The following is a 13,536-nucleotide window of genomic DNA, read 5'->3' on the forward strand; positions in this document are numbered from 1 at the left end:
TCCAAATCTGAAAGAACCCCTAAAGGCTCATTGATTTACGGCTTGAATTATGAATGTAAGCTTTATAGTAGGATATGTATCTGGAATACAGAACATTGATATCAAAGGTTTGGCTTTCTATCCAAAAACAAGGAGATAGGACATTACTGCCTCTGCCTAATTAAAGTTATTCCCCCATTCCTCCCTTCCTCTTCATTTTAAAATCAATTTTCCTTTGACTGCGAATATCACTCATAAATTAATTGAATCACAACTTAGTTTGACGCCTTTGCATGTTTTTTAATTGGAGTGTCAGCAGAGATTGTTGTTCGGGGCTGAACATCTGGGCTTCAAGCATCCTCCTATTCCACAGTGGTTCACTCCGGTCCCTGTCATCATTTGTTTCTGTAATTCATGTAACTCTTCCTGGGTCTGCGCACCCTTGGGGAAATAGGTCTGAGTCGCTTGACATCCATCCCGGCGTCTCTGATATATGTCTTGCAATCTCCCTCACCTTGTTGGGGAGCCATTGTGAACTGCCTGGCTGCTTTAACGCTCCCCTCAGGACCGTGCTGGGGAGCCTGGGCTCAGCTTGACTCCCCATATCGCCTCCTAACAGATACACCAGGCGAGTGGAGCTATGTCTCTCTCTCAGCGGCGCAGCAGTAAAGCCCAGCATTATAGGTGGTAAGAAATTGAAGGCTGTAATAACAGCTATACTGATGATGGTAGTTGGAGCATACATAATAACTCTGCGGGTGGCTAATGGAAGAGCTGGAGCAAATACAAGCTAAAACGTACCTCAGGTGTAATAGTGGACACATAATAACATATGCATTTTAATCTGAATGACGTGATGCCCTCAGGTGATGTTACTTTTGAGAGGTTTGCACACACAAGTTACCGGAAGAGTTAAAACCTAACAATGCACAGATGTGTTTTCATTATATAAAGGTCAGTGGGACCACATAAACATTTCCTTTGCCATGATGAAAAAAAAAATGTGTGTGAGCTGCTCTGGGAATGCCTGCAGATAAGATCCCGTCACTGTATAGAAAGATTAGGCAACTTAATGTTTATATATTTTTTTTAGCAACAACACATATTGAGATTTTTATTGCTGTTTAAAAGAATGTAAAAGGGTTAAGTGGGGTGAATAGCTTGAGGTGCAGTTCAGTGTCACGCCACATTCGTACCTGTGCATGATTCATGAACTTAGTTGTATAGTGCAAATGCCGAAAATATGTCAGAAACGCCACCACAGGCCAATTTGTTTCCATTAACACGCTACACACACCGCAACCAAATGACACACAAATGAATTGGATGGAAGAGCAAACAGATCAATCAATGTGTAGTGGGAGCACAGAGATCTCCTCCAAACATCTCTTAGCAGAATAAGGCGATGACTGCGCCTCTCTACATGCATGTAACTGAAAGGGTTTAGTTACAGACCATCATAATCCCATTTTCGCACCATTTTCTATTTGGTATTAGCCCGGCACTAATGATTTCCCCTGATGCTGTGCCAAGCCGACCACGGCAACAAGTTTCTTTATCATCCCGCTGCCTGTGTCGGATTACGCGCCCGACTTTGCTGCCGACTGGACACGTGTATTTTATCTCAGAGCTCAAGACGGTTCATTGCCGGGCTGTAAGTAGTTTCCTCTCATATTGAATAAAAATCGTCGTAAATCCACTTAGAATTAGCTGTTTACATTAAATTTGTCCAATTATGAGATCTGGTCTTTCAGCAGGAATAACACAATTACTCAATGTAGATCAGAGGGTTTCAAACTGTGAAGTTCTGCTCCCCAGAGGACAGAGGTTGCAGGGGTTGAACTGGGGACATGAAGGGAGAGTTGTGAGGCTAGAATACTGCATGAGGCGAAAGCGACGCACAGAAGGAATTGGCTGTGACACACACCTCATGGAGGCGTTGGTTCAAAGCACCAGCGTCTGACTCCCCACGCTTTGTGTCAAACTCTTACTTCCCCTCTGTCGTAGCTCAGTCAAATCTGAAAGCACAATAATGATACACATACACTTCACATTCGGCGTGACTCACACTGTCTGGCAATGTGACATCTCCCACTGTGCTAAGGAATGGGCTTAAAAATCATAGAGGAAAAAAAGGCTCATTGCATGTAAGTGACTGAGAAAGAGTCTTCATATGTTCAGTTAACACTACAATCACAGTTGCTACTTACTTACACATAACCAAACCAAACCATAACCTGACCATAATCTAACAACCTAACCATAACCTCGAAACATATTTAATGTTTTACATTATGGGGACTTGATCTTTGTCCCCATAATGTGACAGACAGACAGACAGACAGACAGACAGACAGACAGGTTGGGTGAGTGTGGGTGTTACACGACTCCTCTCCATCAGGAGAACACAGTAGTAGGTTGAACACATCTAGATAAACCACTCGCTGCTCACAGAGAGGAAATATGTTCTTCTGTCAGTGTAAAATCTAAATCTAATTATTCTTCACTGTGGCCCCGAGTCAATAGGAGTCTGCAGAGGAAAACCTTGCTTATCATGGAGTTACACCTCCACTGCCTTACAACACTTGGCTCCTTTTGAAGCCATGTAACAGAGGGCAATTCAATTACTGTGTGCAGCTTTATTACGATTGTAGCCCGATGCACAACTCATCAAGGCAGACGCGTTCAGTTCAGGTCCTATTGAAATGATAATATGCTAATGCAAGACGCATAAACACACCATGTCTCCTGTAGATGAACCATTCTGTGCATTATTGTTGTATAAACAAAATCCCCCTACTGTATCTCACTTTGAAATAAAAGTCAACTCCAAGCGTTTTAACTGCTCCCCTTGATTGAAGCCAGCTGAGCACATTGCTTCTTCTACAAAGAGTAAATGCAGAATCTTCTACTACATTACGGATGACGGCAGGTTATGTAGTGAGCCGAAATTGAAATGGCAGCGGATAAGTCACTGAGGAAATGGAGTTTAATGCAGGCTGATGTGGAAGAAAAGACTGTGGCTGCACAATACAATTGCGGCTGCAGCAGATGACAAGGGGAAGGAGGGAAGGAAGGAGGGGAGATACCGAACAGGGGAGCATGTCCCCAAAAATGTAGTGTTGGATGTGTGGAAATGGAAAGTGTGTGTGTGGAGAAATGAGGGCTGTAAAGGTGGTTGCAGCAAATTAAATGAGGGAGTTTATCACAGTATTCTAAACCAACTCTGCCTCTCCCGCTCTTTTATTATTCTATACTGAATATGAACTATTCCACCCTTTTGGAATTTGATATCCCTGACTGCTCTGCATACATTTTTCACACGCATGCATGTGAAGTCAAATGCAGCATCGACCCTCCCAGTCCTACAGAAATGTCAAATAGTTTGCATACCTTGTGTTTTTCTGCAGTCAAGTGGATTCAGTCATTCATTATAAAACCACAAATCTCAAATAATTACCCGGTGGATACATTTTTCATCACTTTAATTGCTCGAGAACAAGACAAAGTTATCCTCAACTTCTGCTAGTCGACTCTCTCCCTTTGCTGGTGAGCGTGCAATCTGCGTAAAGTCAGCGTTTAGTCAAACCAGAGCAATGAGCTGACCTCAAAGCCACATAATGATTCTTTAGAGTCAACTACAAAATAAACCAAGAATTTCAAAAGAATCCTCAAATATCTGCACGCAAGGACGCACACGCCCCTCCAACTTTTTCCCCCCGAAACGGCCAAGTCATTAGACTGCACACTACGAAGAATTACAATGAGCCACTGAGCATTCTCCGCAGCATATGCTACCATCCATGCATCGGAAGTCAGCACTTGAGAGAGGAAATTAAACAGAAAAGCGTTTGTCCATCAAGATCCTCGGAGGGGACATCGGGACCCGCCGCTCCCTTCCTGCCTGTCCAGCTGCTATCAGACACAGCCAGCAGCCTTTTCTGTCAGGAGCAGGAGACTCACCCATAAACACAGACACACACACACAGACACACACACACACACACACACACACACACACACACACACACCACAGTGTGCCACGCATGCTAAACAGGGGGCCCCCTTACCCTTCTGGAAGGCGTGCTGTTGTCTATCTTCAGCTGGGTGGCTATGAGGACAGACATGTTTGAAAAATCAACTCTCGTCCTTTCCCCCTTTGTGCGTGCGAAGTTGGGGCGACTGGAGGTGTCTGAAGAAGTTCTCCCCCCCAGCCCTGTTTCTCCTCCTCTTCCTCCCTCTCCACCCCCTACGGCTGAGGGAGAGGATGACCCAGGGCTCCCGGAGCCTCCCTCCCTCTCTCTCTCCTCCTCGCAGGGTGAATCAATCACACAGACACTGGCATTGCCTCCACAGGGGGGGAGCCAGGGCGGGGTGGAAGGGAGGGACAGGGGGGGGCTCTCCTCCTCTTGGGCTGCTCCAAACACTACTTATCTCTCCTGTCCGCACCACCTCCCTCCCTGGCTCGCTTCCTCGCTCACATCCTCCCTCTCGAACACACACACACACACACACACACTCTTAAAACTTTTCAACAGGAGTTCAAGAATGCAAACAAACAAATTGCTCCTCAGCATATCAGCACCAATACTGCCGGTTAAGCATTTTTTTCCCATCCTTCGAGTGTGTGTGTGTAGGACGATGTCTGTTTTCCCTGCATCCTACAGAGAAATTGATCAGCTCAAGTCGGCTTGCTTTGCAGCTTGGTCGTGATTAAGCACAAGTAATATTTATTCTGCCTGTCGTCCACATCATAAAATACAACCGCCACCATCCTCACACTCACACACACACACACACACACACACATGTCAAGCCGGGCTAATGGGACAGAATCCTGGCACTGGCAAACACTGCTGCTATATTTATGGAGTTTGTGCCTTGTGTATTGAATCCCAAGGCTACGACTGAGTAACCGGTTTGTTAAACCAAAGCAAAAACAGAGAGTCACCGGAAAAGGGGGAAATTAAATGGCTTTTAGAAAACTCAGAGATGTGACATTCCTCATCGCTTAATCTAATCTGCTCTATTGAACACGACAAAAGAAGCACCACAACTTAAAAAGACCAACACGGATACGCAAGCATTCCAATCTCCATCATTAAAAGTGGTGCACAGAGATTCCCCACAGTCAGATATGGACTCAGGGGCTGAACCACGGCTGTTCTGAACTTTGCTTTCGTGTGTGTGTGTGAAATCCAGATCGTGCGCAAGGTGTGAGTGAGGAAGACACATGATATCATATCATATTGCAGAACAGTGCCTCAAGTTTTACACTTCACAGCTCTGGAAGCTGGGATTTAATTTAACATTCATGAGGAGAAAACGTGCACTATTTCAATACGACCTTGCCAATTATTCATTGGGAAAGTGGATAAAATAGAGTTGAGGTGCCTATGCCCCTTATTTCAAGGAGAGCGGTGTGTTTTATACCCCGTGGTAGGAGCTGGTTTGAGGTTTCACAGTACTTCATAAATACTCATATTTAAAGTCAGCTGAATTTCCTTTTTCATCCGTGACTTATGGACCCATTTGAAGGAAGAGTCTTCACCACCTCCTCGCAGCTGCAGCAGGTCGTCACCGGGCTCCAGCTCATGTTTCACATTCAGATTTGCACATCGAGGCGACGAAACCGCGCTGATAACAACACTTTGTCAAAGCTGGTTAATATAATCACAAAACATGAGGTGGTGAAAAAAAAGAAAGATCCAATTGAGCAACACAAGAAGAGAAAAAAGACAGCTGCACATGTCGGGCTCGGTTGTGTTCAACATGTAAAATACATGCAAGGATTAAGGATGAAAGTAAAGCTCATATTTGCATGCACCACAGGAGATAAGGTCTCATCCAACAGAGTAATTGCGCCGGTGAGATACCAAGGAATAATAAAGTCTTTTGAGCTATGGCGAGACATGCTGGTTGAGGTTATAGCCGCCGCTGTTAACAAGCTGATTTTGTGCCATGACATTTCCCAGGGGTCCGTTATACAGGTCCATGATTGGTCATCTTCCACGTTCTTGTCACATTTACAGCCATGACATACACTCCTTTGATTATGGACATTGTGGCTCGCAGTAAGTCAATGTAATTGCAATTAGTGTAAAAGGTCAGAGCAGTTATGGCCGTGGAGCGCAGAGGTGATGCGGTGCTTCGTCGCGCCGACAGCAGATTAACAATGCACAGCTTGAGTTCCTTCACTTTCCTGTTCTGCAACATTTCCACTCATTTGCTAATTTCCTCCATCTGTCACCTGTCGCCCGCTGGTTTGGCCGAACGTGAGCCACCGTCAAAACCAAACCTGTAATAAAGTCTGTGACAGAGCACGGGGCAAATTGAGAGAGACGTTTTAGCTCCTGTCAGAAATGACAGGGTACACTTTGGTCTTTTTAACTCAGACATAGCGGTAAAGGCCTACAGCACATGGATGTCTATGTCCACAGAGAAAGCTGGATTTATTATTCAATACTGTGGGGATAATGAAAGCATCAGTTTAGGTTTTGGTTATGTAAGAGTGTCCCGCCTACATGGGGTCTGCATCTGCTAAATTAAATTGATCAATCATAAACTGATCAATAAATAATGCTCGTACATTTCAAGCAACTCAATGTGAATTGCAAGGAGCAAATCATCCTTAATGGCGTGTTCCTATTGCTTTTTCCACAGAGAGCAGCGCTGCTACAAAGATGAACAAAGATGAAACGTTGAAGAACCGAGGTTTGAAACTCGGGTTCAAACGTGACAATGTGCAGTTGAAATAATTGCACAGTTTTATTCATCTTATATTGAGTCGGATATAACTTTTGCAATGATCTGTTGGTTTGGGAACCTTACCATGGTCAAGACAATCAGCCTGAGAAACACTGTTAAACTTTTTTATAGATAAGATTTGACAGATTATTGGCAGTAACTTGAAGGCTCTATGCCATGTTGAAGAAGTTAGGGTCACTCAGCGGGCAAAGGTCACCAGAGCAGAGCCTCAACACCCTCTTCATGCTCAATCTCACCTTCTGCCATCAGGAAGGAGGAACACTCACCCTGGGAAGGCCAAACATTCATATCATTTGTCCCCTCAGCTGTTGGACTCTTAAACAACATGTAGGCCTTTGTGAAATTGCACACACACATTTTACCAAAGGATTAATGGACTATTTGTGCTGTTTTTAATCTCTTTTAAATATCTTGTTTCAATAATAACTGCATGTTCATTATGTGTATTTATGTATTTCATGTACTCTTGTGTTTTTTTGTTTGTGTGACTAATGTGCAGACGTATAGTGTGTAGCTTCTTCTGTGCTACACGGGCATGTGTTCACAACTTTGTGTCCCATGATGCTGCCAAACCTTTATGTCCTTATCCCCGCTCGGATCCTGACCTTGACCCAGACCACACTACCTATCCCTGGCTTAGTGACTCAAAGGCCCACAGAATCCTCCAGCAGCAAGCCTCCCTGTGGATCCCATAGATGCGTATGACAGTATTTGGTATGCTCCTCAGACCAGCTCTTCTTTGAGCTCAGGGAAGGGCAGTGGTGCAAGCATATGAATAGAGAACACAACGCTGTTTGTCAGAATCGGAATGAGTCGAGGATTACCGCGTATCGGTCCGACGGTGCGTCTTTATCAGCGCCATGCACGCCAGATTGCAGCGGACGGCGCTCCATCAGGTCATCTGTTACAGGAGGCAGGTACAAATGAAGCCTGCACCCCCGGGACCAATGCAAGAGCACGATTGGGTCCGGGATGAGGAAGGTTTAGGTGCTCAATGGTGGCTGAGGAGCCGCAAAAACCTGTGCAGCTTTCATAAACACGGCTTTCATTTACAACAAACCCTCCCCGGAGAGCCAAACCGCAGCACAGCAGTTAGCGGTGACAAATGACTGCTGTTGAATGGTGTTGTCCCCGGATGCCGGGCGTCCCCGGTTGCTTCCCCATCTCCGAATTTCATTTCCTCAAACAATATGCTATTGTCTGCCACTGCATTATCGCTCTCAATTCGGTCATTGGATAAAGTAAACAGATAGCATCCAAACTTGCACGTAGCCTGAGTGTGTATGTGCGGATAATGAAAGTCGTTTTGTAAGAGCTAATAGTGGCTGTGGGCCGCAACACAAACATTTTAAGCAGGCAATTCAAAGCGCAATGGTTCAATGCAGAAATAGAGAGGGCTCACTCGATGAATACAGAATGCTTTTTGAAAGGCATTTCATCTGTACATATTCCTGCTGCATACAAATGGTTCCAGGGAAAGTTTGCCGGTATGATTCCCACTCCGGGGAACCTTAAAATTCAGCTCGAGGTGCCAGCAAATCTTTGACGCGCACTTCCAAACAGCTCTGATAAAAGTTCGCTCAAAACCAACCTGATCAAACAGATTCGAGTTGCATTCATGTTTAACTGCCAACAAACCAAATACAGATGAGGAACAACATGCGACACGACCATACAAATAAGCTTCTCAAAAATCATCTGCTGTGCTAGACTGTTTGAGCCTGCACTGCACCTTGGAAGCTTCTGAAACATCACCATGTTGAAAAGAGAGAGCGCTGTCAGCTGACTCCCTCTCAGTAAAGCGGGGATGATGGAAGTGTTTGGAGGGGAGAGTGTGGCCTCGAAAACGTCAGGCATCAGGGAGCACCAGGGGCAGCCGCCATCACAGATCAGACAAGACACCGTAACGCAAAATATGAAGTGTAATTTCAGCTCTGTGGCATCCGAAGTACAAATGATTTGCCAATGATTCCATCAGGGCCACAGTTAAATATGATTAAATGATTCTGAGTAATTGATTTAAATACATTTGTCTCCGAGATTCACTTAGAATTCTGTGTGAAAATTGCGAGAGACTGTTTTGTGTTCTTAAAATACTACAAGGTGCAAGAATCCGCCGATACACAGGTTCAAGTGACAGCCTAGTTTCCACAGAGAGTTTTCTTTTTTTTTAGGGGGGGGGGGGGTTGTTTGGATGTGTGTGTCCTTGTGGGAGACTTTTCACTATGAAAGCAGTCATGGACATCTCCACAGACAACATCACAAACACTTCAACACTGCAGCAGCTGCAGAGGCAGCTTACAAGCCAGTGACAAACACTGCACAAAGATGAATGCCGTGTTGTTTATAAACAATACTAATGTGCTGTGATTGGCATGTTCAACACAAGAGACTTTTGACACTTGTCTGTGAAAAGCAGCAGGTTCATTCCTGCCTGGGACTTCTTCAAAGTGCAAAACTTATCCTAATACTGGTAATTGCTAGCCTGGATGCCAGACGAACTTAGCCCCGCCAACATTTGAGGTTGGGAAGTTCGGTCTGGAGTCGCTCCGTTGGGGAGAAATTATGCCCGGTTCGAAAGTGACCGGGCCAATCAGATTGTCAGGGCGGGCTTTATACGATGATGGACAGATGATCAACAGTAACGTAATCAACCACGTCATCAAAGTGCCCTTGGGTTGAATTCGTTTTCAACAAACATGCCTGCCGCTGGAGAGCTGAGATGTGTAGATGCTGCCATTGAGTCTGTTTTAGAAGACATCGACAGCGCATTCATTTTGAAAGAGGAACAGAGAACGTGGAGGCGACGCCAAAACACCGCGCTAATCCCTATCGCGCCGGCGCTTGGCTGTTCACACCGGACGCTGAAGCGACGCTGAACCGCCGGGCAGCGCTAATAATATCACCCGTTGATCCAGTAGATTAAAAGCATATACTTACTTGTTGCTCCAACATTAAGCAACAGCGTCCCATGTGTCCTCCTTGGTGTTGTCTTTATACAACATGTTCCGAGGATCATACAACTCACTGCACTTCTCCACTTCAATTATTCATTTAATGTCATCCATGTTGAAGAACTTCGCTGTTTGCTCCGTTAAGTGTCGGTCGTAAATTACGTATTCTCCACTCAAGCCTATGTGGAGAATACGTAGCCCCCCCTCTCTCTCTCTTTTTATCTGTATCACTGCTTGTGTGGCTGTAGTGGATGGGCAGAGGGGGACATTTAATGAAATCAAAGTATCATATTTGATAATTTATATCATATAAAATATGTCATCAATATCGTTTAAAATCATTTTTCAGTGTGTTTCCTGGTGTGATACACTCGCGTCGAGCGCAAAAAATAGACTCGACGCCGAAACGGTTGCTTCAGCGTCCAGTGTGAACCCGGCGTTAATAAATAACTCACAATTAGTCGCTTAACATACATCACATACTACGTTGCTCTGATTGGTTGTAGGTCTATCCAATTGAGACAAGAGGCATTTTTTTTTTCTGGTTCGGTTGTAACAAGGCCTATAATCACAGCCCAATGGAGCGGTATCAGACTCACATTCTGAATAGAATTGTGAGTATGACGTCAGGCTAGGCAATTGATGCATCTACACCAAGAAAATAAGAAAAGGTGTGTGTCGTGTCATCTCTCTCTCTCTCTCTCTCTCTCTCTCTCTCTCTCTCTCTCTCTCTCTCTCTCTCTCTCTCTCTCTCTCTCTCTCTCTCTCTCTCTCTCTCTCTCTCTCTCTCTCTCTCTCTCTCTCTCTCTCTCTCTCTCTCTCTCTCTCTCGAGTTTTAGTGAAGACATGTCTGAGTTTCCTCTTTTTTGTGATTGGATATTTGCTCTTATCTCATGGAAGACTATAGGCAGCTCAGTTATTCATTGATTTCATATGCAAATTACCAGAGATTATGGTAGAATTCAATAGGCTGCGTGTGGGAGTCCTTAGAGAGTCAGAGTTTGTCCTCAGACACTCCCATCTTCTGTTTCTAATATCCAGCAGTCCAGTATCTGGTATGGCTAGAAATCACACACACACACAGACACACAGAGAGAGAGAGAGAAGAGAGAAGGGGGGGGTCTGATCGCGAGTGAGTGTGTGACTTTGTGTCTCCAGCAGAGGGCAAACTCACACCAGCGTGATGCTTACGTGAACACAGCAGATACCAAATCATGTCAAAGAGTATAAATGCAATCTGTGGTGCCAGTGACAGAGGAGAATGGCCACAAAAACAACAACACATTCTAAAGGCACACAATTACATATCGTTATATAAAACAGAGTATGCAGAATTTTGGTATAATTACAACTCAATGGGACTCAAGTGACTGAAATTAGTGACAATTGTAAAATTGGTGTGTAATACTTGCAAACAATGGAACTGCGTATAAAGGGGAAGTGTAATGAGCTATTGCTATTACATACATGTGTTTGTTTTGTGTCGCCTGTTGCTTTATAACAAGCATCTTAGGGAAATTGAAAACGTGGCCCAAAATAAACAGGCTGAATGAATGAAAATGTTTTACTATAGGTTTGACACAGATTATTCTTGGGGATGACGTGCCCAGAGGCAGTCAGATTTGTCACAATTCCAAATTTTCGCATCTCCTTTTTAAAGCCAACCCGTTAAATGAAACATGAGTCATGCCTCCACGTATTTTTGTCCCTTATTGAAAACCACAATCAATACATTCCCCCTGGGCAATTCAAGTTTACTTCCGTGTGAGTGTTGCTTGGAAATGGCATTATGGGGATGCTGTTGCTGGGATGAACAGACAAGATGTATCAGAAAGGATATTTTTTTTCTTTGCCCTGTCTCTCTGTGTGTGTTTGCTGCTTTGAGATATTTTCCTTGAGAGCACATCCAAAAAAAAAGCATTACCAAGCCCAGAATCTGGCAGATGTGGGCTACAGAGCTTAAGTCAGCGCTGAATAAAAAAATTATCAGCAGACTCTTTATCCTGTCAACACATCTCACTCCCTTCAGGCAGTTTACTTACAAATGATTTGATGACACTTTCTGCAATTGAGTGTGTTTGCCAACAGAGGGTGAAAACTCATTCACGTACAAATCCAACAACACTGGGAAATAAATGTGCCAATTATGTTGTTGTGATGGCACTTGGGATTTGTATTGCGATATCAGGTATGGACACTTTGACAAACTCTCATTGTGGATAAAAAAAGTGGATAATATTATGCGAAGACAAAAGACCCAGAGGACAGAAGCGACTCGACATCTCACCACCACGCAGCATGACGGATCGTTTTCCACAGAGAAATGGAAATAAAACCGTCTCACGGCACATCAGTGCGCATGGAAAAGTAGTCCGGCAACGCAGTGCCACCTTTGTTGATTTAAAGCTGAGAAAAGGAGGAACAGCGGATGCACGTGAACAGGACGTGGAAAATAGCAGGTTTGGAAATATGAATTACCTTCTCTGCCTTGGCGGATCCCCTGCGGTAGTTCCCTGCACCTGCTGATGAGTTCATGGTCCCACACACAGCTACGGTCTGCAGCAGCCGAACAGTGTTCACCTGGAGCCGCAGGAATACTCAACTTTCAGCTCTCCCCCTCTCTCTCTCCCTCTCTCTCTCTCTTCCTCTCTCCCTCCCTGACACGCGCGCATGTACGCACGGGGCTTTGCGCGCTCGGATATCTGAACAATCCACGCGCAGGGAGTTCCATCTCTTCCACCCAGAAACAAGATGAAACTTCATCCACCTGTACTGACGTCCTGTTGCGAGAAGTCCTGTGGTGAAAACGACGGGCGGCTGTGGCTGGGGGGGTAAAGCGGTTATCCTCCAATCAGAGGGTCAGCAGCTCCTTGGGCAAGGTGCTGAGCCCCCCCAATAAATTGCCCCTCATATTGAATGCACTTTGTAAGTGGCTTTGGATAAAAGCATCAGATAAATGACATGTAATGTAATGTTATGTAATGAAAAGAGTCCTGTAGAGACAGGCTGTATAGTGAGGTCCTGAAGTTCTCCTGTAGTAAAGTCCTGCTGTGGTAACGTTCGGTTGTAAAGTCCTGTAGTAAGGTTCTGAAGTAAAGCAATTTCAAAGAGTTGCCGATGCTACATCAAACTGCCATAGGTGAGACTCCCTCAAAAGATATACTGTATATAGGCTGCAGCTTTCTGCCTGCAGCAGCAGTGAGACAATGGTATATATATATACACTACAGTGAAGTGCCGGTTCTGTGCCTGTTTGAAAAGGGTTATTTTCTTGAACTGTGGTAATGCTGGTTGCAACTTTCTTTCTCTAACTGTAAGGGTATAACACTTTGTAGATGAATTGCTAAAGAGGAATTGATTCTATGAACGTGGCTGCCGTGATGGATATCAGCACCCGCAACACCCTTGAGTGTTGATGTCAGTCTGAAGTGATGTATTGAACGCTTGTTTATTCTAATTTTGTTAATATTAGGTGTATTGCCAGTCACTGCGATTTAAACCCAGCATCTGAAGTTTCCTCTGTCATTTTGAGAAGCTGTGTTGCTCACAATGAGCGGATCTGTGGCCAGTTGCTTTGCATTTACAAAGAAAGGGAGAAGAGGAGAAGAGAAGCGTTCACTTTTATCCGCAAATTGTTGAAATGCTTCTATTACGAGGAGTGAGGGGCCACAAAAGTATATCTTCTTCTATCTTTCCAACTTTCATTTGACTTTCATTTTGAAGTCAAGTGAGCAAATAGACAACAATTATTGTAGTGGTGGGAGACATATGTGGACACATGTTGCGAAATCTGGATTATTTGGGATGACACAATGCTGATGGAATTCACACAATG

General features: G+C 44.5%; 1 protein-coding gene across 1 annotated transcript in view; it reads right to left on the reverse strand.

The window, feature by feature from the left end:
• The window catches only part of LOC133968161 (dipeptidyl aminopeptidase-like protein 6), a 68,709-nt gene extending 56,196 nt beyond the window's left edge, over window positions 1-12,513 (reverse strand). Inside the window, exon 1 of the mRNA XM_062404048.1 lies at window positions 12,180-12,513. Within this exon, the coding sequence (XP_062260032.1) occupies window positions 12,180-12,236 (57 nt within the window). The 5' untranslated portion in view covers window positions 12,237-12,513. The remainder of the gene's footprint in view (window positions 1-12,179) is intronic.
• Window positions 12,514-13,536: the final 1,023 nt, after the last annotated feature.

This window comes from Platichthys flesus, chromosome 14 (assembly GCF_949316205.1).
Source record: "Platichthys flesus chromosome 14, fPlaFle2.1, whole genome shotgun sequence".
In the NCBI taxonomy this organism is placed as follows: Eukaryota; Metazoa; Chordata; class Actinopteri; order Pleuronectiformes; family Pleuronectidae; genus Platichthys; species Platichthys flesus.